Genomic DNA, 21,878 nt, shown 5'->3' with positions numbered 1-21,878 from the left:
GCGGCAGTGGGGGGCGCGGGCGGGCGCCGAGCCGGGCCCCGGGGAGCGGCGCGCCCGCACCGTGCGCTTCGAGCGCGCCGCCGAGTTCCTGGCGGCCTGCGCGGGCGGCGATCTGGACGAGGCGCGCCTGATGCTGCGCGCGGCCGACCCCGGCCCGGGCGCCGAGCTCGACCCTGCTGCCCCGCCGCCCGCCCGCGCAGTGCTGGACTCCACCAACGCCGACGGCATCAGCGCCCTGCACCAGGTCAGCGCCCCCGCCCGGGCCCGTCCCGGGGACCTGAATCGCCCTGGGTCTGCGCCACCTCGAGCACCCTCCCTCCCCTGTCCGAAGTCACCGTTACTAGTCCTGGTCTGCGCCGTTGCTGCTGCTCCGGTCCCTGCCATCCCGTGCTGGCCCTCTTTTCCGCCCACCCACCTCGAGCTCCCTTCTTCCGATCCTGAGACACTTGAACTGACCCTGGTCTTTGCCACCCTGCGCCGCCCTCTCCCTGGACCCGAGCCATTGTTGACGGCCTCAGTCCAGTCCCTCCTAGTCTCGTCACTTCGCGCTGCTCTTTCCCGACCTTGAGCTCTCTTTACTAGTCTCGCCTGTGCCACCTCCACCGGTTCCACCTCTACTTTGTCATCTAATGCTGGACCTCTTTCCTGAGTCGGTGACACTTACAGCTCTACCGGTGCCCACAGTTTCCCCCTTCCAGGCAGGTATCACTTTCCTGGAGCAGCATCCTCCTCTTTCTTGGGCCTGTGCTGCTTCCCCCCTTGGTCTCTGGGTTGGGCCACCTCTTTGGCTAGGCCCAGGGCCTTCCATGCCACTTCTTTCATCCTTGGTCTGTGCCATCTGTTGCTGTCTAAGGATGCTTTTTCCTGAGCCCCTGCCTTCAAGGCTCTGTATTCTTTTTTTGGCCGTGGCTGGCAGCACGTGGGATCTCAGTTCCCTGACCAGGAATCGAACCCATGCCCCCTGCAGTGGAAGCGCGGAGTCCTAACCACTGGACCCCCAGGGAATTCCAGCTCTGTATTCTTGAAGGGGATGCTCCCCGGGTCTGGGTCACCTCATGCTGTCTCCCCGACCCCCTTCACCCTCATGGCCTCTTCATTCTCCTTCTGCGGGCTGTGCCACCTCTTGTCTCCCACTGTAGGCCTTCTCTCAGGGATGTGTCTTCTTTTCCAGGCACCTCCTCTCTGCCTCTCCTCTTGCCTTGGCCAGACCTGCATCATCACCCTTTTTTTCTGGGAACACTCAAAGCACCCACCTCTATCTGGCTTCGGGACACCTCTCTGTCCTTTGGTCACCTTGCTTTCGCTGCCTGGATCCCCTCCTGTGGATTTGGGCAGATTCTTTCTCCCGCAGCATGTGCCATTTCTCCCAGCCCCCCATCATATCACCTTCCCAAGGGGTCTAGCACCCTGTTTCTCCTCTCTGTCCACCCTGGGGCCCCCATGCTGTTCCAAAACACTCTGATTGCTGTCTCCAGGGTTGCTCTGAACTAGGGCCCCCCAAATGTCCCACAACTAGAGTTCTCTCTATTTCTGCGTGCTTTTATCACTCCTCACCCCCCTCCAGTGGGACCACCAGGCACAAGCCACAGAAGAGCTCTGTCCCCTCTCTCTGTCCCTGAGACTGTCTGCCTCCTAGTCTCCTCGAATTGGTCCAGTCCCCAGCCCTCTTCTGTGCCGGAACCGCTAGGGTTTGGTTACTTTGGGGCCCAGAGAGGACCCTGGGAAGGAAACCTTGGAAGGGGGCAGAGGAGTGGGGTGGAGGCAGGAAGAGGCCCACTTCTTAGGTTCCCAGGAAGAGGAGAGGCTCAGCAAAGCAGAGTAGTCCTGAGTTCTGATCTCAGTTGCTCGACTTTGTGATCTCGAGTTAGTGTCTTTTCTCTCTGTGCCTCAGGTTTCTCATCTGTTAATGGGGCCAGTAGTCAGCCCCTCCCTGGCAGGGCTCTGGCAAAGGAGGAAAAACACCCTTCAGGAAGCGGCTGTGGGCATCCAGTTGGGGAGTTGCAGCCCCTGGTCCAAGTACTACCCCTCCCCCCTTTCCCTTTCCCTACCTCCAGGCCTGTGCCCTGCAGAGGCCCTAGTGCTCTCTGGGACATTTTCCTCCATCTAGAGGAGGGTCTCAGAGCTTGGCACGCCCAGGAAAGGGGCCTCAGGTTTCATTGTCCCCCTTCCTCCGCCATCGTCCCTGCCCCTGGCTCCCCTCGACCTTCCCGAAGGGGTTCTTGGCCCTGCGTTGCAGGCCAAGGCCCATTCCCCGCCCTCTCCCTTGGCCCAGACCCTGCAGAAGACCACCCCGGCCTGGCCTGTTAGGTGGGATCCCTCTCCCACTCCCGCTACAGGCGAGCACTCGGTAAACGCCCTTGCCAGGACTTTGCAGGAGGCATGAAGGATTAGGGCATCTGAGGTTCAGAGAGGGGAAGTCCCCGCCTAGGGTCACACAGCCAGCAAGCAGGGGTGCTGGGGTTTGGGTCAGGTCTGGGCGTCTGGTGACCAACTCGTGTTGGTTTGCCCAAGACTGGCCTGGTTTTAGCACTGAAAGTCCCAGGTCCCAGGAAACCCCCAGACAGGCAAACCGGAGCAGTTGCCCACATTATCTGGGTGAGTCCTGCGGCTGTGGTTTCTGTTCTGCATGGAGCAGGTCCCCAGGCATCAGCTCCCTGCTCTGGTCGGGTCCCTAGGAGTTCTCGAGCCTCAGCCCCAACCTCAGGCTGGTTTGTCAACTGCTAGACGAGGCTGGTATATTCTACCCCCTCCCTAAAATTACCTTGTAATTAGTGGCCAGGGGTCTGGGGTCTGGAATAGGAAAGACTGTGAGCCAGGATTCTTAGTTCTCAACAGGAAGGGGTGGGGGAGTCTGGACCCCTGAGTCTGAGGGAGGGGGGGCTGGGGGCCTAGATTCTTGGATCCCTGGTGCCCAGGCCTCAGGCATCTTTCACATGGATGCCTGTGCCCGGCCAGGTCCTTGAAAGGGAAAGGCCCATCTCTCTCCTTGCCCCCCTCCCCCATCACCATGACAACCAAATGGAAATAAACGGAGCCCAGAGTTCATCCCGTTCCCAGGGCACGTGTGGCCCCCCTTTCACAGCCTGAGTTTCCATGACTTCATGCTCTTGGCCCTTGTAGCTCCCTCCCCCTTCTCCAGATGGATGGTTTTGGAGAGGTGAGGGAGCTGGAGGTTAACCTACCCTGAGGACCTGGGAGTCCAGGTCCACTCCTGTCCCTCAGCCCTTGCTCAGGTCCCAGCGCCCACCCAGTGTCCACACGCGCCCGGGGCTGAATCCCTTCTCTGGCCCCCACTTGGTGTGAGTGCTTGTCTCCTGGAGCTTTGATTCTTCCTCCATCAAACAGGACCCTGACAGCCGTAGGATTGGGGAAGATGCCCGTGCAAGCCCCTTGGTGCAGCGCCCTGTGCCTAGGAGACCCTCGGTGCAGGGGAGCTGCCTCTCCTCAGGCCCCAGGTCCCGGGCACACACTAACTCGGTCATGTCTCCCAGTGGAGGAGGCCTGCCCGGGACCCTCACTCTGTCCCAGGTTTCCAGGGACCTGGTGACTTTACCAGCCCTGCACAGCCTTGGGCCCCAGGGGTCCAGCAGTCTCCCCTCCAGGCACAAGGCAGGGCCATGGTCAGTTCTTGTAGAGTACCTGTTGGATCTGAGGGAGGGGCTGGGGCCCTGGACCCCTGGGTCTGAGGGAGGAGGGGCTGGGCCTCCTCCCTTCGGTTCATCACTGGAAGCCCCATCCGTCGGCGGTGACTGTGGGTGCGTCTCGTCTAACAAGCACCGTTCAGGATTCCTACACCTGGGTGTGAAGCCCCCCTCTCTTCTCTGTCCAGCTCCTCCTCTCATGGTCTCCAGTAAGCCCCAGATGCCTGGCTGACCTAAGCACTGGGAAGCCGGGGGGTTTTAAACAGCTGGGTGGCTGGAGGGGCCTCCGGGGACAGGGTTGGTGCTTTCTAGAGCCATCTGGGTCTTCTCCTTGATTGTCAGGGCCGCTTGGCCCTGCATCTGCCTAGCGGTCCCTGCCGGGGGTCCTGCCGGCAGGGCATGCAGGGTCTGGACCAGGTGAAGGTGACAGCCTGTCCTGCCCCCAGGCCTGCATCGACGAGAACCTGGAGGTGGTGCGCTTCCTGGTGGAGCAGGGTGCCACGGTGAACCAGGCAGATAACGAGGGCTGGACACCCCTGCATGTGGCCGCCTCCTGTGGTTACCTGGACATTGCCAGGTGAGGCGGGGAGGGTGGGCGGGGCCTGATGAGAACGGGCCCGGACCCCTCCGCTCTGACCTCGCCCTGCCCCCAGGTACCTACTGAGCCACGGGGCCAACATCGCCACGGTGAACAGTGATGGGGACCTGCCCCTGGACCTGGCCGAGTCTGACGCCATGGAGGGGCTGCTGAAGGCGGAGATTGCCCGCCGAGGTGGGCCTCGGGGGCTGCTGCGGGGCGGGCCCTCCGTTCCCGAGGACCCTGACTCTCTGGGCCTCAGTCCCTACATGGGAAGCGGGGTGTGAGTACCTACCCCCAGGGTTATCCAGAGTAATTGGAGGAAGTGCTTGGCACAGAATAAGAGCGCAAACCACTGTTGGCCTGCAGTGTCACTTTATCCTCGAGTGACTGAGGAAGTTGAGGTAGAGGCTTGTCCAGGGATTCGTTACGTGATTGCAGGTGATCTCAGGAATTTTACTGGGGTGTGGGTAGCGGAATGCACAGGCTTCTGGGGAACTGGTCTGTCCCGTGCTCAGGATCACTGAGCCCCAGTGTCCTTAATATGGGGCCCAGGACCCCTCAAAACTCTGTCTGGCCATGCTCATTTTTCTAGGGGGAGTGTGTATTACTTCTAGCAGGTTCTCACCTTCCCCCTGCCCCGCTACAAATAGCCGTCTGGGGCCAGTTGGTGTGCAGTGTGCGTGGCTGAGCTGGGGGCGGAGGACACGGGGCAGGTCAGGTGGGGGATGGCCAGCAGCTTCACCGCTTCACCCAGTCTCCCGCCGGAGCCCTGGGTCACAGCCCAGCTGTGGAGGTGACTGTCTCATCCACAGAGCGAGGGTGGCGGCAGCAGTGCCTCGCGGGTGGTCAGGGCTCAGTGGGTGGGAAGGTGTGAGCGCAGGGCCAGTGGGCCTGGCAGGTCTGGAGGGCTGCACAGGAGGTGCGGGCAGGCTGGTGAAAAGTAGATGCCGGGGCGTCCGAGGTGACGCCCAGACTGCTGGCTTGGCTCTGGGTGGGAGGGACAAGGGCCCGCCCTTGGGCAGCTGTGTGTCGGTGGTCGTGAGAGCCACGCAGGGTATGGAGGTGCTGGTGGGCGAGCCGAGGTGGGCAGCTGAGGTCCAGGAGCCCTGCTTTGGTTCAGGTGGAGGGGAGTGGGAAGCAAAGGAAAGACAGAACCGGGGTTTTCTCCCTCCCCTTCTCCACCTTTTTATCTGAAAAAACTTCAAACTCAGAGGCAGGTTTCGATAGCAGTCCGATGAGTGCCCACACGACCTTCACTGAGATTTACCAGGGCTTTTCAGCAGCCTCATGGAGATACAATTCACAGTGTGTACAGTTCACCCTTTGGAAGTGTACGATCTGGTGTTTGTTTGTTTTTAGTGTGTTCACACTAAATGTTGTGCATCCATCACCACATCGATTTTATTTTATTTTTTAAATTTTTATTATTTTTTAAAATTTTATTTTATTTATTTAGTTTTGGCTGCGCGGGCTTCAGCAGTTGTAGCATGCGGGCTCGGTAGTTGTGGCACGCGGGCTCTAGAGTGCAGGCTCAGTAGTTGTGGCGCTCGGGCTTAGTTGTTCCGCGGCATGTGGGATCTTCCCGGACCAGGGCCCGAACCCATGTCCCCTGCATTGGCAGGCAGATTCTTAACCACTGTGCCACCAGGGAAGTCCCCACATCGATTTTAGATGATTTTGATCACCCCCAGAGAAATCCCACACCCCTGAGCTGTCATCCCCAGCCCTGCATCCATCTCATTGGCTTTGTGTCTCTAGATTTGCCTATTCTGGACGTTTTGTATAAGTGGAATCGTAAAGTATGGACTCAGGGGTTTTTCACTTTTTGGCATGATTGCCCGTGCTCCCTCCCTCTCCTCTGGGGGTGGACCTCCCTGGGTCTCTCCCTGCACCTGGTTCTCATGTCACGTCCAGCTCCCTCCACCTGGATCAGCCTTCGCCCTCCTCACCCCCCGTTGTTTCACACACGGCTCCCTCAGCTTGGACCTGGCTGTTTCTTCAGTTCTGCAGTTTTGGAACTTCTCAGCGAGTCCCTCCGGGAGACAGGCTCTGTCTCTCTGCCCCGTTACTGGTGATGTTAACCTGGAACCTCGTTCGGGGGGTTGCCCAGGTGACTCTACCGTGGAGGCATCTTCCTCCCTTTGTAGTTAAAAAGTAGTCTGAGATGGGGATGGACACATAATACACTAATGTGTATAAAATAGATAACTAATAAGAACCTGCTGTATAAAAAATAAATTAAATAAAATTTAAAAATAAAAAAAAAAAAAGTAGTCTGCAGGGCAATGCTTGGAGGCCACCAGGGGGTGGGTGATCTCTCGGACATCCTGTGTGTTTCTGCAGGAAGTGCCCAGAGCTCACATCACCTTCTCACAGCAGCCCATGTTCCCCTTCTGCGGGGCGAAGGTTGGGGGATGTTGGCTTGTAGGGCCGACCAGGCACAAAGGCCTGTGGTCCTACTGGGAGGCCCCTCTGCTGCACTGCTGGGGGTGGGAGGCACCTGCCAACAGCACTGTAGCCACCGCCTCCGGAGTCGGGTGGCTCCTGCCCCACGGCTCCGCGATGCTTGCCTTCACACGGAAGCCTCAGCGGAGCGTGGTCGGCAGAGTCTCTGCATTTTACCACAGTTTAAAAAAGAAGGGCTTCCCTGGTAGCGCAGTGGTTGAGAGTCCGCCTGCCGATGCAGGGGACATGGGTTCGTGCCCCGGTCCGGGAAGATCCCACATGCCGCGGAGCGGCTGGGCCTGTGAGCCATGGCCGCTGAGCCTATGCATCCGGGAGCCTGTGCTCCGCAACGGGAGAGGCCACAACAGTGAGAGGCCCGCGTACCGCAAAAAAAAAAATAAATAAATAAAATAAATAAAATAAAATAAAAAAGAAGACAATTTATGGCCTTAGGTAACCGCGGTCTAGGAGTTACATGGACTTGAGGTGTGGTTTGATCGAGGTGCACAGTAAAAAGAACCCCTCCATCACTGCTGAACTCTGTATTGACTTCATTCTTAGACAGCTTCTCTCCGTGAGGCATTGATTCTTAGCATGGCTGCTAGCAGTGCGGGCTGGTGCCCCAGCGGAGCTAGAGCTCGACTCCTCCGTAGCCCCATCCACAGTCCTCTGACTGGCGCTCTTAGGGCCGCCTTGGCCACAAGCTTGCCCCTGAGCCAGTCACGGTGGCAAGGAGGATGGCCAGGCCTGGCGAAGTGGCCACCCATGGAGCCGGGCTGTGGGCTCAGCCACGTAGGCTGAAAGCAGGGGTCAGGAAAAGGCAGAAGTCTTCACGGAGGCGGGAGACTGGATGCCTGCAGGTCCAAGCAACAGCTCCACCGCAGATGCTGTTCCCACAGCCCGGGCCGCAGGGACACAGTCCAAGCACAGGACTCTCTGGCTGCTTGCTCAGAAGGGCCATGGTCGGACCCACAGGGACTTGGAACTGGGCAGGGAGGACACGTAAAGTGTTTCTGAAGCATTTGAAGCAATCACTTGGAATCCTAACATCAGGACAGTGGCCGTGGGGCAGTTACTCTCAGAGACGGGCAGCTCTGACAGTCAGTTCCGGTGATGGCAAGGCAGAGCACTCTTATCTCTGGCTGGCAGGAGTGCGGGTGATTCCAGCCACCGTGGGAACCAGCTGGACAGCATGGATTACAGCTGGAGATCCACATTCCCAGTGTTCCAGCACTCCTAGGCCACCCGATGGAGGCTTCAGTGTTGAGAGGATGTGGCCAACACCCAAGGGCGAAGGGATCAGTCAGTAATCTATAAATGAGTGATCCAAGCAGTGGTCGGCAAACGTTTTAGGCAGTAAATTTTTTTTTTTTTTTTTAGCCACACTACATGGCATGTGGAACTTCCCCGACCAGGGATCGAACCCAGGCCCCCTGCCCATGGAAGCTCAGAGTCTTAACCACTGGACCACTGGGGAAGTCCGTAGGCAGTAAATATTTTAGGCTTTGCGGGACATGCTGTCAGGTTGCAACCACTCTACCCTGCTGCTGTGGGGGGGGAAACAGCCAGGGAGGATATGTAAATGAGTGGGTGTGGCTGTGTTCCGATAAAACTTTACTTACAAACACAGGTGGCTGTCCAGAAGAGGCAAGTCCACAGTGACAGGAAGTGGATTGGTGGTTGCCAGGGGCTGGGGAGGGACTGCTTAATGGGGTACGAGGTTTCCATTTGGGGTGATGAGAAAGTTGAGGTACAGATAGGGTCAGTAGTTGCACATTGTGAAAGTCCTAAAAGCCACTGAGTAGTATGCTTTAAAATAGTGAAATTGGGCTTCCCTGGTGGTGCAGTGGTTGAGAACCTGCTTGCCGATGCAGGGGACACGGGTTCGAGCCCTGGTCTGGGAAGATCCCACATGCCGCGGAGCAACTAGGCCCATGAGCCACAACTACTGAGCCTGCACGTCTGGAGCCTGTGCTCCGCAACAAGAGAGGCTGCGATAGTGAGAGGCCCGCATACCGCGATGAAGAGTGGCCCCCCAAAAAAACAAAACAAAACAAAAAAATAAAAATAAAAAAAAAAGACTGGCCCCCACTTGCCGCAGCTAGAGAAAGCCCTTGCACAGAAACGAAGACCCAACACAGCAAAATTAAATAAGATAAATAAATAAATAAAATAGTGAAATTGGTAAATTTTATGTTAACCAAACTGGTGGCCCGCACGTGCAGGCTGTAGTTTGCCAACCCCCATGAAGAGCTCTGTTAATAAACATGGGCAAATCTCGGCAAAGAGCAAAGTTGCAGAAGGATGCGTTTGAACACGCAGGATACTAACTGTGGTTGCTGAATAAAAGATTGGCAAACTCTGCCCTTCCCTGCCCGCAGCAAGGCGCCTGCATCTATAATAGGACTGAATGTAGGTGATTCCCTATGAGGAGGTCGGGGAGGAGAGAGGGAGGGGGGGTCCCTGAGTCCCTGGCACTCTCCTGGCCTCCACCCCAGCCTGGGCCTGCGGGATGGGCCCTAGCCAGCCAGACATTCCTGGAATAGCTGCCCCTGGGAGTCCCCGCCAGCCAGGGGACCCTAAGGTAATCCATTGGAGTTTAGTCCGAGTGCCCAGGTGCCACCGGGTGGCGCCAGTGCGCAGCTGGACCTGGACAGATTTGGTCCGGGCGGGGATTGCGTTTCTGGGATCCTCCGGGTAGCCCCGGGGCAGCATTTCCAACCTGCAGTAAAGGTGTAACCAGTTTCACGTTCAGGAAAGCAGATTCATGATGGTGGTTACCTCTGGGGCCGCGGGGAGGGGCACCCTGTCATTGCCTCTGTTGCCTTGTACTGCTGTAAGCCAAGCGGCCGTACACCGCATCTTCGCCAGTGCTGTCCAGTGGAAAGCCAGAGTCAGCCACAAGCGTGATTGAGAATTTCCAAGTAGGTGCGTGGAAAAACAAAAACAGTTGAAGTTAATTATAGTAATATAGTTATTTAATCCAGTACGTCCGAGACATTATCATTTCAATATGTAATCAATATGAAAAACTATGCGTGAGCTGCCGCACACTCTTTTTTTCTGTGCTTCGAAATCCAGTGTATTTTACATTTACAAGGCGTCTCAGTGGGAAGTAGCCACAGTTCAGGGGCTCCGTAGCTGCACGTTGCTGACGGCTGTTGAGCAGGGCGGCTCAACTCTGTGCAGCGCTTGGGTGAGTGAGAAATTTCACAATCGAAAAACTAACAGCCAGTAATACACTTCCCAGGAGAGAGAGTACACATTCCCTAGAAGGGACTGTTTTTGACTCCCGTCTCAATAGGTCATAACGTGCAAAGTACAGATTCTCAGTGACAGTCTAAAGGTAATATTCCAGCCTCACAAGGCTGCCCGTTTTGATCCACAGCCAACTTACGTTTAAAGTCATAACTTGCCTTTTGCATCCATAAATGCAGTACAGTTTTCCATGAGACCAGTTGACTACAGTGAAATTGGCGAGTGAGGAAGCATGCTTGCCTCGCACAGATGGTGCAGGTGACAGCAGGGAACAGCAGCTGGTGGGAAGGTGCCGCTGCCCCAAGGTACGGGCACTGTTTAGTGGCTTTTTGCCTGGTTTATCCTACTCATGAGTGATAACGGTGACAAAACACACAAAGATGCTGGGCTAAGGACTGTATCTGTAGTGATAGGAAGTGTAAGATGTAAGATTCCTGCGCCCTCCATCCTCCCAGCCCCCAGCAGTGACTCAGAGACCCTTAGTGGACCCCAGGGCTTCACGGAGCATGGTTGGGAAGTAACAGAGCTAGTTCAGAGCTAGTCCTCCCAGAGGAGGCTCAGAGCAGAGGGACCAGGCCAGGTGCCACTCTGTGCTTCCTGGGTCTCAGGATGGGAGTCCCACCTATCCTCCCTTCTTGTCCTCCCAGGTGTGGATGTGGAAGCAGCCAAACGGGCCGAGGAGGAGTTGCTGCTTCACGACACAAGGTGCTGGCTGAACGGGGGCGCCATGCCAGAGGCCCGGCACCCCCGCACGGGGGCCTCTGCCCTGCATGTGGCCGCCGCCAAGGGCTACATTGAAGTGATGAGGTGAGCTGGGCCGGTGTAGACCCTCCCTCTTCCCCTGCCCCTTGCACTGGGCCAGCCTGTTGCTTCTCACTGTCTTACACCTTCTTGTGGATTTTGTCCCTTCCCTCCCTTTTCTAATTTATGTACCTAAGGCCATGCATTTCCCTCTAAATACAGCCTTAGCTGCATCCATAAGTCTTGATGTGCAGGCTTCTCCGTCCTTCAGTTTAAAACGTTTTCCAACTTGTAGTCTTCCTTGACCCAGGGATCACTTAGAAGTATGTCGTTAATTTCCAAATACATGGGATTTTCTGGTCGTAGTTGAATTACATGCATGCCTTATTTCATTGTGCTTCGCCAATAGTGTTTTTTTGAAGATTTGTGGCAACCCTACGTTGTCAGATGAAGGTGAATGTTTTTTAGCAATAAAGTGTTTTTTAATGTATGTACATTTTTTTAAAGACATAATGCTGTTGTACACATAACGGACTTAACTTTTATATGCACTGGCAAACCAAAAAATTAATGTGACTCGCTTTATTTCAATATTTGCTCTATTTCTGTGGTCTGGAACCAAATCCTCAATATCTCCGAGATCTGCCTGTACTCACTTCCTGGCTTACTTGCACTGTGGTCAGAGAACAGGTTCTCTATGATTCCAGATTTCTGGAATTCATTGAGGTTTGCTTCATACCCCAGTCTGTGTAAGCTGGAATGCTTCATAACCCAGTCCGTAAGCTGGAAAAGAATTGTGTTGTTAAGTACAGCGTCCTATATAGGTTATTAGGTCCACTTTGTACTCATGCTATTTAAATCTTCTGTATCCGTAGTGATTTTTCCCCCCATCTGCTTATTCTCTCAGTTGCTGTGAGAAGTGCAGTAAAATGTCTCACGATGATTGGATTTTTGCTGTTTCTCCTTGTAGTTGTGTCAGTTTTTGTGCTGCATATTTCGAGGCCAGGTTATGTGGTGCATCTGTATTTTAAATTGTTGCAGCGTGTACTCTCTGCTCCTCATCCTCGCCTTGGTCTTGTCCATTTCTGAGTGCCTCACCCCTTCCTGTCAGTAGTTGGTTCTACTTCTTATCATCAGACTCCCCTGTTCTCTCTTTATTTTTTCCCTCTCTCTCATGTGATGTTATACTTTCTATTTAGTATATAAATGGAGTCCAGATGAATCTCTCCATCTCTGCTCACCTCTGTGTTAATGAATTTTTAGAAAGGTCTTCCAGGGGAATTCCCTGGTGGCCTAGTGGTTAGGATGCTGGGCTTTCATTGCCGTGGCCCAGGTTCAGTACCTGGTCGGGAAACTGAGATTCCGAAAGCTGCACGGTGCGGCTGGGGAAGAAAAAAAAAAAGGAAGCTTTTCAGTGAGGAACTTAAGATGACGCCTAACAGCTCCAGGCTCATGTCCTGGCTGCTTCCCCTAATTCAGAGGTAGAGTGCCTCGTCCTCCGTAGTTCCAGCAAAAGTCCTAGGTCTGATACTCACTGGGCTACCTTGCACACCTGCTCATCCCAGGGCTGATCCCTGTGGCAAGGAGGGTGGGACACTGTGAATGGTCAGGCCCGGTGATGTGCCCAGCCCTGGAAGCTGTGCCCTCTTCTACCCGTGGCTTCCACCCCTGAGTCTCAGGTGGCCGCTTCAGCTCCTGCCATTGAATCTGTGTCCCAGCCAGCAGGAAAAAGCAGGGGGAAAAAGGAGCAAATGTCCATTTCTTTTAAAAGAACAGTCCAGAAGCGGCGTACATACTGAATACTGACATCCCATTTGCCAGACCTTTCTCAGCTGGCCACTCCTAGCTGTGAAGGAGACTGGGAGATTCTACTTCAGCAGGCAACCCACTGAAAGCTGGGTGCCATTTTTTTTTTTTTTTTAGAAGGGTCTTCCCAGGGCAGGGGGCCTCATCTTCATTCAGGGCTCTGCAGTGGCTCCCCACCTATTTATCTATTTATTTATTTGGCTGCACCAGGTCTTAGATGCAGCACACGGGATCTAGTTCCCTGACCAGGGATTGAACCCAACCCGGGCCTCCTGCATTGGGAGCACAGTGTCTTAACCACTGGACCACTGGGGAAGTCCCTGGGTGCCATTATTAAAGGTGGAAGGAGAGTGGATATTCATGGACAGCCTCATTCTCTGCCACAGAACTGAAACGCTTTGGCCTTAGAGATACTCACTGACTGTAATTTCATTTCCGCCCCTTAGTATGGGTTTATAACCGGATCTATGGACTGCATTTTTGGAAGAATGTAGCTGACATTCTCCTCGTTAAAGATGAGTGGCAGGGTAAAGGTGTACATTTCTTTGATGGTATTCACTCAACACTTACTGAGCACCTGCTGTATGCCAGGCCATCTTTTAGGTACTGGTGATATAGCAGCAAACGAGACAGATCTGGGCCCATGTGCAGTTCGCAGCCTTGTCGGGGAGGCAGACAGACAAGTGACTGAGGAAGCCGGTCACATCACATGGCCCTGAGTGCTCAGAGAGGGGTCCTCAGCCTCCACCCTGGTGACGTGGGGCTGGATAACCCTGGGGGCCTGTCCTGTTCATGGGGGTGGGACACTGACCTCCACCCACTAGGTGCCAGGAGCCACACCCCACCGCAGTAACGACAACCAGGCACATCTCTGGGCGTTGCCCAACGTCCCTTGGGGGTCAGCGTCGTCCCCAGTTGAGAACCACTGGTCCAGAGGGATATAAACAGGGCAGTGGGGGAGAGCGAGTGTGGTGGGGAGGTCCCCTTCGAGATTCGGGGAGGAGGTTGTGACTACCGGGGAGGAGGTTGTGGCGCGTGCTTGGGGGAGGAGCGGACGCCCACACGGCTGGAGCAGAGTGAGCTGGGGGGCCCCACAGAGGCGCTTTTGTTTAAAATGGCTCTTTACAAGGTACCTCGTCTCTCCGCCTTTCCCACCTTGCTTCAGCTCTTTCTCACTGACACGGAACCTAAATGCAGTTCTCTAAAAGCAGGCGTGTCTACCCTACGCTGAGTTTGCAGAATTGCCCTGGACCAGATCGTGTGGTCTAAGGTGGTGATTATCTCACGGGAAAGAACCGTCTAAGCCAGGGGTTCTGTCTCGGCACTGGTGGCATTTGGACCAGATTGTTCCTGGCTGTGGGCCCATCCTCTGTGCTGCGGGATGTTTAGCAGCATCCCTGGCGCCGACCCGCTGATGCTTCTGGCTCCCACCCCTACGTTGTGACATCCAGAAACATCTCCAGACATGGCCAGACGTCCCCAGGCGGCTCTGTGGTCCTGGTTGAGAACCGCTGCTCTGAGCCAGAGGGGTCCTGGAACAGTGCTGCCCCCAGGCCGCCCCTTCTGGGGTCTCATCCTTTCTCTAGGCTTGGGTGCTGGGAACCCCTGCCCTCACCTCCCCTGGAGCTGTCTCACAACCAGGGGTGACGCTCAAAAGAGTTGAGCACTGCAGGTACAAGAAGCAGGGTTCCAGAGGCCACCTGCTAGGCCAGGGGAGGAGTCAAAGCGGTGGCAGAGAGGGTCACTTCCGGGAGGCGGCGCCTTGGGGCCATGGCGCTTCACCCCCTGGCCCAGGACCGTTTTCAGTACTGTCACAGGTGGTACTGCCACCACAGCACAGCTGGCCGACCTTAGCTCTTGGCCCCGAGCCCCTGTCCTGGTCCTTGACCTGAGCCTCCCTGGCCCCCAGGCTGCTGCTTCAGGCCGGCTACGACCCGGAGCTGCGGGATGGGGACGGCTGGACGCCCCTGCACGCCGCAGCCCACTGGGGCGTGGAGGACGCCTGCCGCCTGCTGGCGGAGCACGGCGGGGGCATGGACTCGCTGACGCACGCGGTGAGGGCCGGTCCGGGGCCCCGGGGACGGTGGGGGGTGGGAGGGCCTCTCCACCAACTCCTCACCTGCCTTTTCCCCTCCCCACCCAGGGGCAGCGTCCCTGTGATCTAGCGGATGAGGAGGTGCTGAGCCTGCTGGAGGAGCTGGCCCGGAAGCAGGAGGACGTGAGTGTCTGTCTGCAGCCAGGAGGGAGGGCCTCCACGTCCCTGGGGACCTGCTCTTCCCTGGACGGTGACCTGGGCCCAGTGGGGATCCAGGAGGAGGGGCACAGCTGGGTACTAGGGGGAGGCGGGACCTTGGGCCCCGGGGGACCTTGGGACGCAGATGGGAGTCATCTATCCAGGCTTGGGCTGGGCCTTGTCACCCCTGGGACGCCCCCCCCCCCCCCCCACTGGGCCAGGCCTTGTTGCTGGAAAAACGCAGAATGAAGGGGTGAACGGTGTGGACTCGGGGTCTGAATCCCAGCTCTGCCATGGATTTGCTGTGTGAGCTCAGGCCAGTCACTTAACCTCTTTGGGCCTCAGTTAACTCATCTGTAAAATGGGGATGGGCGCACTTTATGAGTTACATGTTCTGTTACGTGGAGTATGTATTATGCTATGAGTGGTACGTATGTAACTAAACAAAAGCATTCAGAACCCGAACTGGCACACAGTAAGCACTCTTAGGTGGCAGGAAACATCTCCTGAGGCCTTCTGGGGGCCAGGCCCTCTGCCTGGAGCTTCTGGTGAGTGGCAGGTAGACAGGACCAGACCCCCGTGTTTACAGCTTGGCTGTGGCAACATTGAGGGAGACGGTCCTGTTTCCGGCTTGGCGGACTTGGGCAGCTTCCTGGGGACCAGGGCTCGCACACTGTTGAGGGAGCAGTACGTGCAAAGGCTCAGGGGTGGGGAGTCGTATGGTATCCGGAATTTGGAGAGGGGCCGACCCTGAAGGGCCTTGAATGCCAGGGAGGAGCAGTGTGACGGTGAGGAGGCTGGGGGCTCTGGGAGGGCGTTTAGTGGGTGAAGCAGGGTCTCTGAGAGGTGGGGGCACAGACGAGGCCTGGGGGTGTCTGGGAAGGGAGACCTGCAGCACAAGGGGTTTGCTAGGAGGGGCGGGGGAACTGCTGTGCAGGCTCCGAGGTGTGAAGACACAGCAGTCGGGGAACTGCGCCCTGAGATGCCATTTGGGGGCTGGGCCTGACAGCGAGCCTTAAGGCAGGAGGCCGGGCCTGGCAGCCCGTGTCCGGTGTGCTGAGGGGTTGGGGAGAAGTTTGGGTAGCTCGCCCCTGGGAGGTAGAGGCCAGGAAGCCTGGGGGCCCCTGAGTACTGGATGACTCATTTGAGACCCAGGGCGCCATGTCTAGGAAAACTCAGCCAGTGCACAAATCATCTCATTCCCCCCTGTACCACCTCCACCCCGGCACAGTTGTATGTGGGACCCAGGAGGGTCTGCGTGTTCTGCCCCTCCCCAGTGGCTCCCTTCCCCCTTTCAGCTTCGGAACCAAAAGGAAGCCTCCCAGAGCAGGGGCCAGGAGCCCCAGGGGCCCTCCAGCAGCAAACACCGAAGGTAGGGGAGAGGCGCCTGGAGGGTAGGTGGGCTGGAGGTTCCCCAGGGCTTGGACCCCAACGCCCTCCCCTTCCCACCAGGAGCTCTGTATGTCGTCTGAGCAGCCGTGAGAAGATCTCCCTCCAGGACTTGTCCAAGGAGCGCCGGCCTGGTGGGGCAGGGGGGCCCCCAATCCGGGACGAGGATGAGGGAGAAGAAGGCCCCTCAGGTGAGGGGCTGGGGGTCTGGGGTCCTGAATCTGGAGAGGAGGGGGCTGTGGGAGGAAGGGCTGGTGCTCAGAGACCTCTCCTGCTTCCTACACTGTAGAGCCACCCCCTGCAGAATCCAGAACGCTCAACGGGGTCTCCTCCCCACCACCCTCTAGCCCTAGGAGCCCCATGGTGAGTCTGGGTTCCCGGAGGCCGTGCTGGCCTGGGAGGTTGTGGGGGGCGTAGCCATAAAGCCTGTGAACCTCTTGTCAGGGCAGGTGGGGTGAAGACTACAGTTCCCAGAATCCTCTGGGACAACTGACTGCCTTTTCCTGGCTGTGTCTGTCCTCCCCACCCCCCAGTTGTAGTTTGTGATGGTCCTTTTGGGGGTAACACTTGAAGTTCTTGAGAAGTAGGACCCGCTCCCTGTAACTGATACCCTTCCCTTCTCCAGACCCCCGACGAGGCCCCCTTCTCCACGCGCTTTGGCCTCCAGAAGACGGGGAGCTCTGGGGCCCTAGGTCCTGCGGAGAGGCGGGGCGCCGAGGGTGCCTCGGGGGCTGGGCTGCAGCGCTCCGCCTCCTCCTCGCGGCTGGAAGGGACCTCCACTCAGGTGAGCAGGGTGAGGGGCAGGGGACCAGACCCTGCCTAGTCAAGGAGAATAGCCCCCTCCTCTCCTCTCCCCGCAGGCCAGGGAGCCCCGTCTTGCCAGAATTACCCCCACCCCCTCCCGGAAGGTGCCGGAGTCCTCTGCCCCGTGAGTCTGGCGGCCCGGGTCCCGCCGGGAGTGGGGCAGGTCTGGGCCCCTGTCTTGTCAGCCTTTGCTCTCTGGGGTCTGGTCCCTGCCTCCCACTCTTGGCCTCAGTTTCCCTTTTGGTGCATTAAGTAAAAGCTCACAGTAAAACTCCAAGGCCACCGTGATCCGGCCTCCGGCGGCCCCCACCCGCCTCTCCAGCCCTCCGCCCTCCTTTCTGACGCGGGCTCGCTCCTGCCCGGGCCCTTCACTGTGGCTCCCCACTCACCCCCACAGGGCTTCCTTCCTCCCTCTCTCAGGTTTGTTTGAATGTCAGCTTCTCAGGGAGGCCCACCAGCCCCACTGCACTCACTGCCCCAGCCTCCGGACACGCACACCTCCGGTCTCCTGTCCTTGCTCTGTCTTTTCTTCTCCAGGGTGCTTCATCCTTCTGACGTATCATGTGGTGTCCTGATCTTTCTGTGGTTATCCTCTCTTTTGCTTGCATCTTTTCTGCTCAGATCTGACTCATCGGGGCAGAGATAATTTGTTTCTTTTTCTTGTGCTTCTTGCTGTATGTGTGGTGCCTGCCACGTAACGCAAGCTTGAGTAATATTTGCTGATTGAATGCATTCACACAGGTCTGAGATCTCCAGGCCTCCTCCTCCCTTGGATAACTCCACTCCTGCCTCCAGGATTCCGGAGCCTGAATCCCCAGTGAAGCCAAATGTCCCCGTAGCCTCTGCAGCGCCCCCAGCGGACTCCCGCGACCGCCGGAGGTGAGGTGAAGAGGCCTGGGGGCAGGAAGCAGCTGTCTCCCCAGCTGGGAGACAGCTGCCTTACCCAGGAGTCCCAGGGTTGGCGCTGAGGTCCTCTGGCCGAACTTGACTTCCCCTGAGAGTGTCAACCATGGGATGGGACAGGGTCCAAAGGAACCCTCTCTGAGGTCGGGGCCCTTCGCTCAGGTCCTACCAGATGCCTGTGCGGGATGAGGAGTCTGAATCTCAGCGGAAAGCTCGCTCTCGCCTCATGCGCCAGTCTCGGAGGTCCACACAGGTGTGGGATGGGGGCCTGGACCCCTGGGTCTGAGGGAGGAGGGCCTGGGGGCCTAGACTCTGTCCTGAAGTGGCTGGGCCCTGAGTCCTGGACCCCCTGACTGCCCCCTTCTCCGTGCCAGGGTGTGACTCTGACAGACCTTAAAGAAGCAGAGAAGGCTGCAGGAAAGGCCCCAGAGCCAGAGAAGTCGTGCCTGCAAAGCCTGGTGAGAGGGTTCAGGTGCCCGGGCAGGGGGTGGTACAAGATGCCCTCGTCCTCTGACCCCCGTGCCCCTCTCCCACAGGACCCTTCCCGGCGACCCCGAGTCCCTGGGGTCGAGAACTCTGATGGCCCTGCCCAGAGAGGTGAGGTCTGGTCTCTGGGAGGTGGTCAACCTGGGCCCACCGAGCCTCCTGCTACAGTCTTACTGTTTTCCTGGGGGTTGGGCCCAGAGACCCTGACCCTGCAGAGGGGACCCCTCCACAGATCACTGGGCTGACTCCTGCCCCTCCCCCAGCAGAGGCGCCCGAAGGCCAAGGGCAAGGACCACAGGCCGCCGAGGAGCACCGCAGAGTCAGCAAGGAGTGGCGGGGACCTGCCGAGGTGTGCGGGGCGGGGCCCAGGCGGGCCGAGCTGGGGCTGTGGGCCGGCCTTGGAGGTGGGCTGGGGGTGGAGCCAAGCTGAACCCCACCTCCGCCCACAGGGGGAGGAGGCGGAGCCGGCGCCTGCAGACCGCAGCCCAGGATCCAGGTACAGGGTGGGCAGGAAGGGTTTGGGCTGTCTGTGGGGTCGTGGGCGCGCCCCATGACGCCCTCCTTGCCCTCACCCCAGCACTCCCGAGGGCGGCCCCTCTTCTCGCAGGCAGCGGGACCTCAACCCAGAACCAGAGCCAGAATCAGAAGAGCCTGATGGAGGCTTCAGGAAGGTTCGCGATCCCACCCCACGATTGTGCCATTAACCCCCACTTGCTGGTTTTTATATACCTGCCCTCCTGCCCCCTACTTAGTGGCTCTGCCTGACCGATCCAGGCATCCTGCTCTTTTCCGGCCCCACCTGAGCCACAGTCACCCCCCTTCCCCGCAAACATGCGGCATCTCAGCCGGCAAGCCTGACCCCCGTGTCCCTCCTCCTGGGGCCCCCAGCTGTATGCAGAGCTGCGCAGTGAGAACGAACGACTTCGCGAGGCCCTGACCGAGACCACACTGCAGCTGGCGCAGCTCAAGGTGGAGCTGGAGCGTGCCACGCAGGTGAGGACGCCGCGGCCCTGGAGGTGGTGGGAATTGGCTGGCGTGCCAGTGCTGGCTCCGGATTCCTGGGAGGTAGGGCCAGAGCGTCGAGGGGAGGGGCCTGAGTGGTGGGGGTACTAGGACCCTTGGGAGGAGGAGCGTGGGCAATGAGGGGCGAATGAGGGGCAGAGCTAAGATCTCGGAGGCGGAGCCTGGCCCAAGAGGGGCTGGGCTTGTGGTCCTGAGCAGTGGGTGGGGAGGTCTGGGCCAGCCAGGAGTCTGCCTTTCCCCCTCTCACTGCTGGTTTCCCCCTTCTGGCCATTGCGGTTTGGATGCTTCTCTGAGCCCTGCTCTTTTTGTGTCCTCACCAGAGGCAGGAGCGATTTGCAGAGAGGCCCGCCCTTCTGGAGCTGGAGAGATTTGTGAGTAAGGGTGGCTGGAGCGGGGCCAGCTGTGTCCCCAGCCTTACAAGCTCAGGCGGGTCTGGATGAAGAGGGCCACACTGACCTTCTAACGTGCCCCTCTGCCCGTTCCCCGCCTCTCTCAGCCATACTTGACCTCTGGCCCTCCCCGACCCCCGGTCCCTCGTCCTCACCTTCCCGTTTATTCCAGGAGCGCAGGGCCCTGGAGCGGAAGGCAGCGGAGCTGGAGGAGGAGCTGAAGGTGAATGCTAATGGGGAGCTGAGGGCAAAGCAAGGGTGGGCAGTGGGTGCAGCCTGCCCAGGGCCACCTGGCTGACCCGTCCCACCTCGCAGGCCCTGTCCGACCTCCGGGCTGACAACCAGCGACTCAAGGATGAGAACGCAGCCCTGATTCGCGTCATCAGCAAACTCTCCAAGTGACTCTGGAGGAGGCCCTTCCCCCGCACCCATATTTATACAGCTGCTTCTGCCACATGCACCCCTTCCTTTGCGTGAACACGAGTGACAGGGCTCCCGGGGAGTCTCTGAGAAGCCATAACCTCCCCTCGGGACCTCCAGACTGGGAGGGGAGTACAGAGTCCCCAGGAGCCAAGGGGGGCCATCCGAAGCCAGGATGGAGGCGGAGGCCGAGCCAGGTAGGGGGACGTCGCTGAGGGGGGACTGGGGCTGGAGGCGGGACCAGGAAGGAACCGAGGACCAAGAAACGCCAGGACCAGAGTGGCCGCCCAGAGGTCCCCCCTCACGTGTGATGCCACCCTCATCACCCCTCCCACTCGTGAACAGGGATCCGAGAATGTGCCAATAGTCCCTCCGGCCTCGGCCAGGTGGGCCTGTATATAGGGTCCGTGTGCAATAGGGAGGGATGTCTTCTATTTTTTGCTGCCCCCTCGCGGCCCACTGTCTGGGGCAGGGGGAGAAGGTATTTTCGAGATAAAGCACAGGCACCACAAATAAAAGTCGTGAAGTTGCCACTCAGTGGCTGCGTCCTTGGCTGGAGGTGGGGCACTGCTTCCCATTCCCGTGCTGGGGCTGTGCCTGCCCGTCACGGGGTGGGACAGGGCTTCAGGAAGAGCGGCCAGTTGGAACAGAGGTCCCAATCCAGGGCCCACGTGGTCACAAGCTGGCTTGGTACAGAGCAGGAAGGGTCAGCCGGGCGAGGGGTAGGGGCTGTGAATATTGGGTTGGGGAGCTTGGGTCTTGCCATCACTGCTTTTGAAACAAATTTGAGTCAGTTGCCAACATTTAAAACTTGGGGTAGTTCACATATAAAAGTCCGGGGTTTTGACTTTCCTGAATAAACAGGGCTCTGACAGTGCGACCTGTTCAGTCCTGCACGGCCGCAGTTGGCTGGAGCCAAGTAGGAGCTATCCTCCAAGCTGGGGCATTCATTCATTCACTCGCCCACTCATGGTCCTGTTCTCCTTGCCTGGCCCTGTCCTACGTGTTGGTGGTACAGTATTGCATGAGACAGGGAAAGATCCCAGACATTTCAGGAGGAGAGGCATGAGGCACCCAGTGACAAAATAAAGGCGTTGCCAGTGGTAGTGCCGCGGAGAGAAAGCAGAGGGGGCGGCAGGGGTTAGGGAGGCTGGTGTGCGCGTGTGCAGGAGTGCGTGCCTGGCGGAACACTGATTGGCCCAGAGGGGGCGTGGCAGACCACGGGGGTCCGGGATTGGTCCAAAACTGGGGCCTGTCTGATGGCAACCCCGAATGTCAGGCTGTGACATTTTGTACAGGGTGGTCAGAATAGACCTTACTGGAAAGCTGGCACTGGCAGGTACTTGAAGGCGTCTGGGAACGAGCCATGTGGGTATTTGAGGAGTCTTCCGGATGAGAACAGCGTGGGCAAAGGGATAAAAATGTGCCTGAGATGTAGGAAAGTAGCAGGGGATGAGGTTGGAGAAGTAAGGGCTGGCCTCGTAGGAGTGTGGCCCTGGTAAGGACTTTTTTTTTTTTTTGGCTGTGCTGCGTGGCTTGCGGGATCTAAGCTCCCCGACCAGGGATTGAATCTGTGTCCCCTGCAGTGGAAGCGCAGAGTCCTGACCACTGGACCTCCAGGGAAGTCCCAGGGGAGAACTTTTGTCTTGGGGAACTGCTTGCTTCTGTGGTTCTTTGGTTAGAAACGGGCCGGGGCACCAGGCAGGAGGCTGAAAGACGATTAGACACCTGCTGGGGCTGAGAGTATTCCGGGTGAAACG

General features: G+C 58.0%; 1 protein-coding gene across 4 annotated transcripts in view; it reads left to right on the top strand.

The window, feature by feature from the left end:
- Positions 1 to 20,965, top strand: part of PPP1R12C (protein phosphatase 1 regulatory subunit 12C) — a 21,488-nt gene extending 523 nt beyond the window's left edge. Inside the window, exons 2-23 of one of the 4 annotated variants that reach the window (XM_029244543.1) lie at positions 1 to 244; positions 4,088 to 4,218; positions 4,295 to 4,413; positions 10,572 to 10,731; positions 14,381 to 14,525; positions 14,615 to 14,689; positions 16,003 to 16,076; positions 16,157 to 16,284; positions 16,383 to 16,456; positions 16,719 to 16,877; positions 16,954 to 17,021; positions 17,639 to 17,776; positions 17,963 to 18,053; positions 18,175 to 18,258; positions 18,337 to 18,397; positions 18,553 to 18,635; positions 18,736 to 18,782; positions 18,864 to 18,957; positions 19,175 to 19,279; positions 19,630 to 19,680; positions 19,871 to 19,921; positions 20,014 to 20,965. In XM_029244543.1, the coding sequence (XP_029100376.1) occupies positions 1 to 244; positions 4,088 to 4,218; positions 4,295 to 4,413; positions 10,572 to 10,731; positions 14,381 to 14,525; positions 14,615 to 14,689; positions 16,003 to 16,076; positions 16,157 to 16,284; positions 16,383 to 16,456; positions 16,719 to 16,877; positions 16,954 to 17,021; positions 17,639 to 17,776; positions 17,963 to 18,053; positions 18,175 to 18,258; positions 18,337 to 18,397; positions 18,553 to 18,635; positions 18,736 to 18,782; positions 18,864 to 18,957; positions 19,175 to 19,279; positions 19,630 to 19,680; positions 19,871 to 19,921; positions 20,014 to 20,100 (2,269 nt within the window). In that variant the 3' untranslated portion in view covers positions 20,101 to 20,965. Of the gene's footprint in view, positions 245 to 4,087; positions 4,219 to 4,294; positions 4,414 to 10,571; positions 10,732 to 14,380; positions 14,526 to 14,614; positions 14,690 to 16,002; positions 16,077 to 16,156; positions 16,285 to 16,382; positions 16,457 to 16,718; positions 16,878 to 16,953; positions 17,022 to 17,638; positions 17,777 to 17,962; positions 18,054 to 18,174; positions 18,259 to 18,336; positions 18,398 to 18,549; positions 18,636 to 18,735; positions 18,783 to 18,863; positions 18,958 to 19,174; positions 19,280 to 19,629; positions 19,681 to 19,870; positions 19,922 to 20,013 lie in introns of all 4 variants that reach the window. The other 3 variants (XM_029244542.1, XM_029244541.1, XM_029244540.1) reach the window with 3 other exon arrangements.
- The last annotated feature ends 913 nt before the right edge of the window (positions 20,966 to 21,878 follow it).

This window comes from Monodon monoceros, unplaced genomic scaffold (genome assembly GCF_005190385.1).
Source record: "Monodon monoceros isolate NGI ecotype Baffin Bay Population unplaced genomic scaffold, NGI_Narwhal_1 Super_Scaffold_10, whole genome shotgun sequence".
In the NCBI taxonomy this organism is placed as follows: Eukaryota; Metazoa; Chordata; class Mammalia; order Artiodactyla; family Monodontidae; genus Monodon; species Monodon monoceros.
The sequence above is the reverse complement of the archived record's forward strand: the minus strand, read 5'-3'. Positions and strand labels throughout refer to the sequence as shown.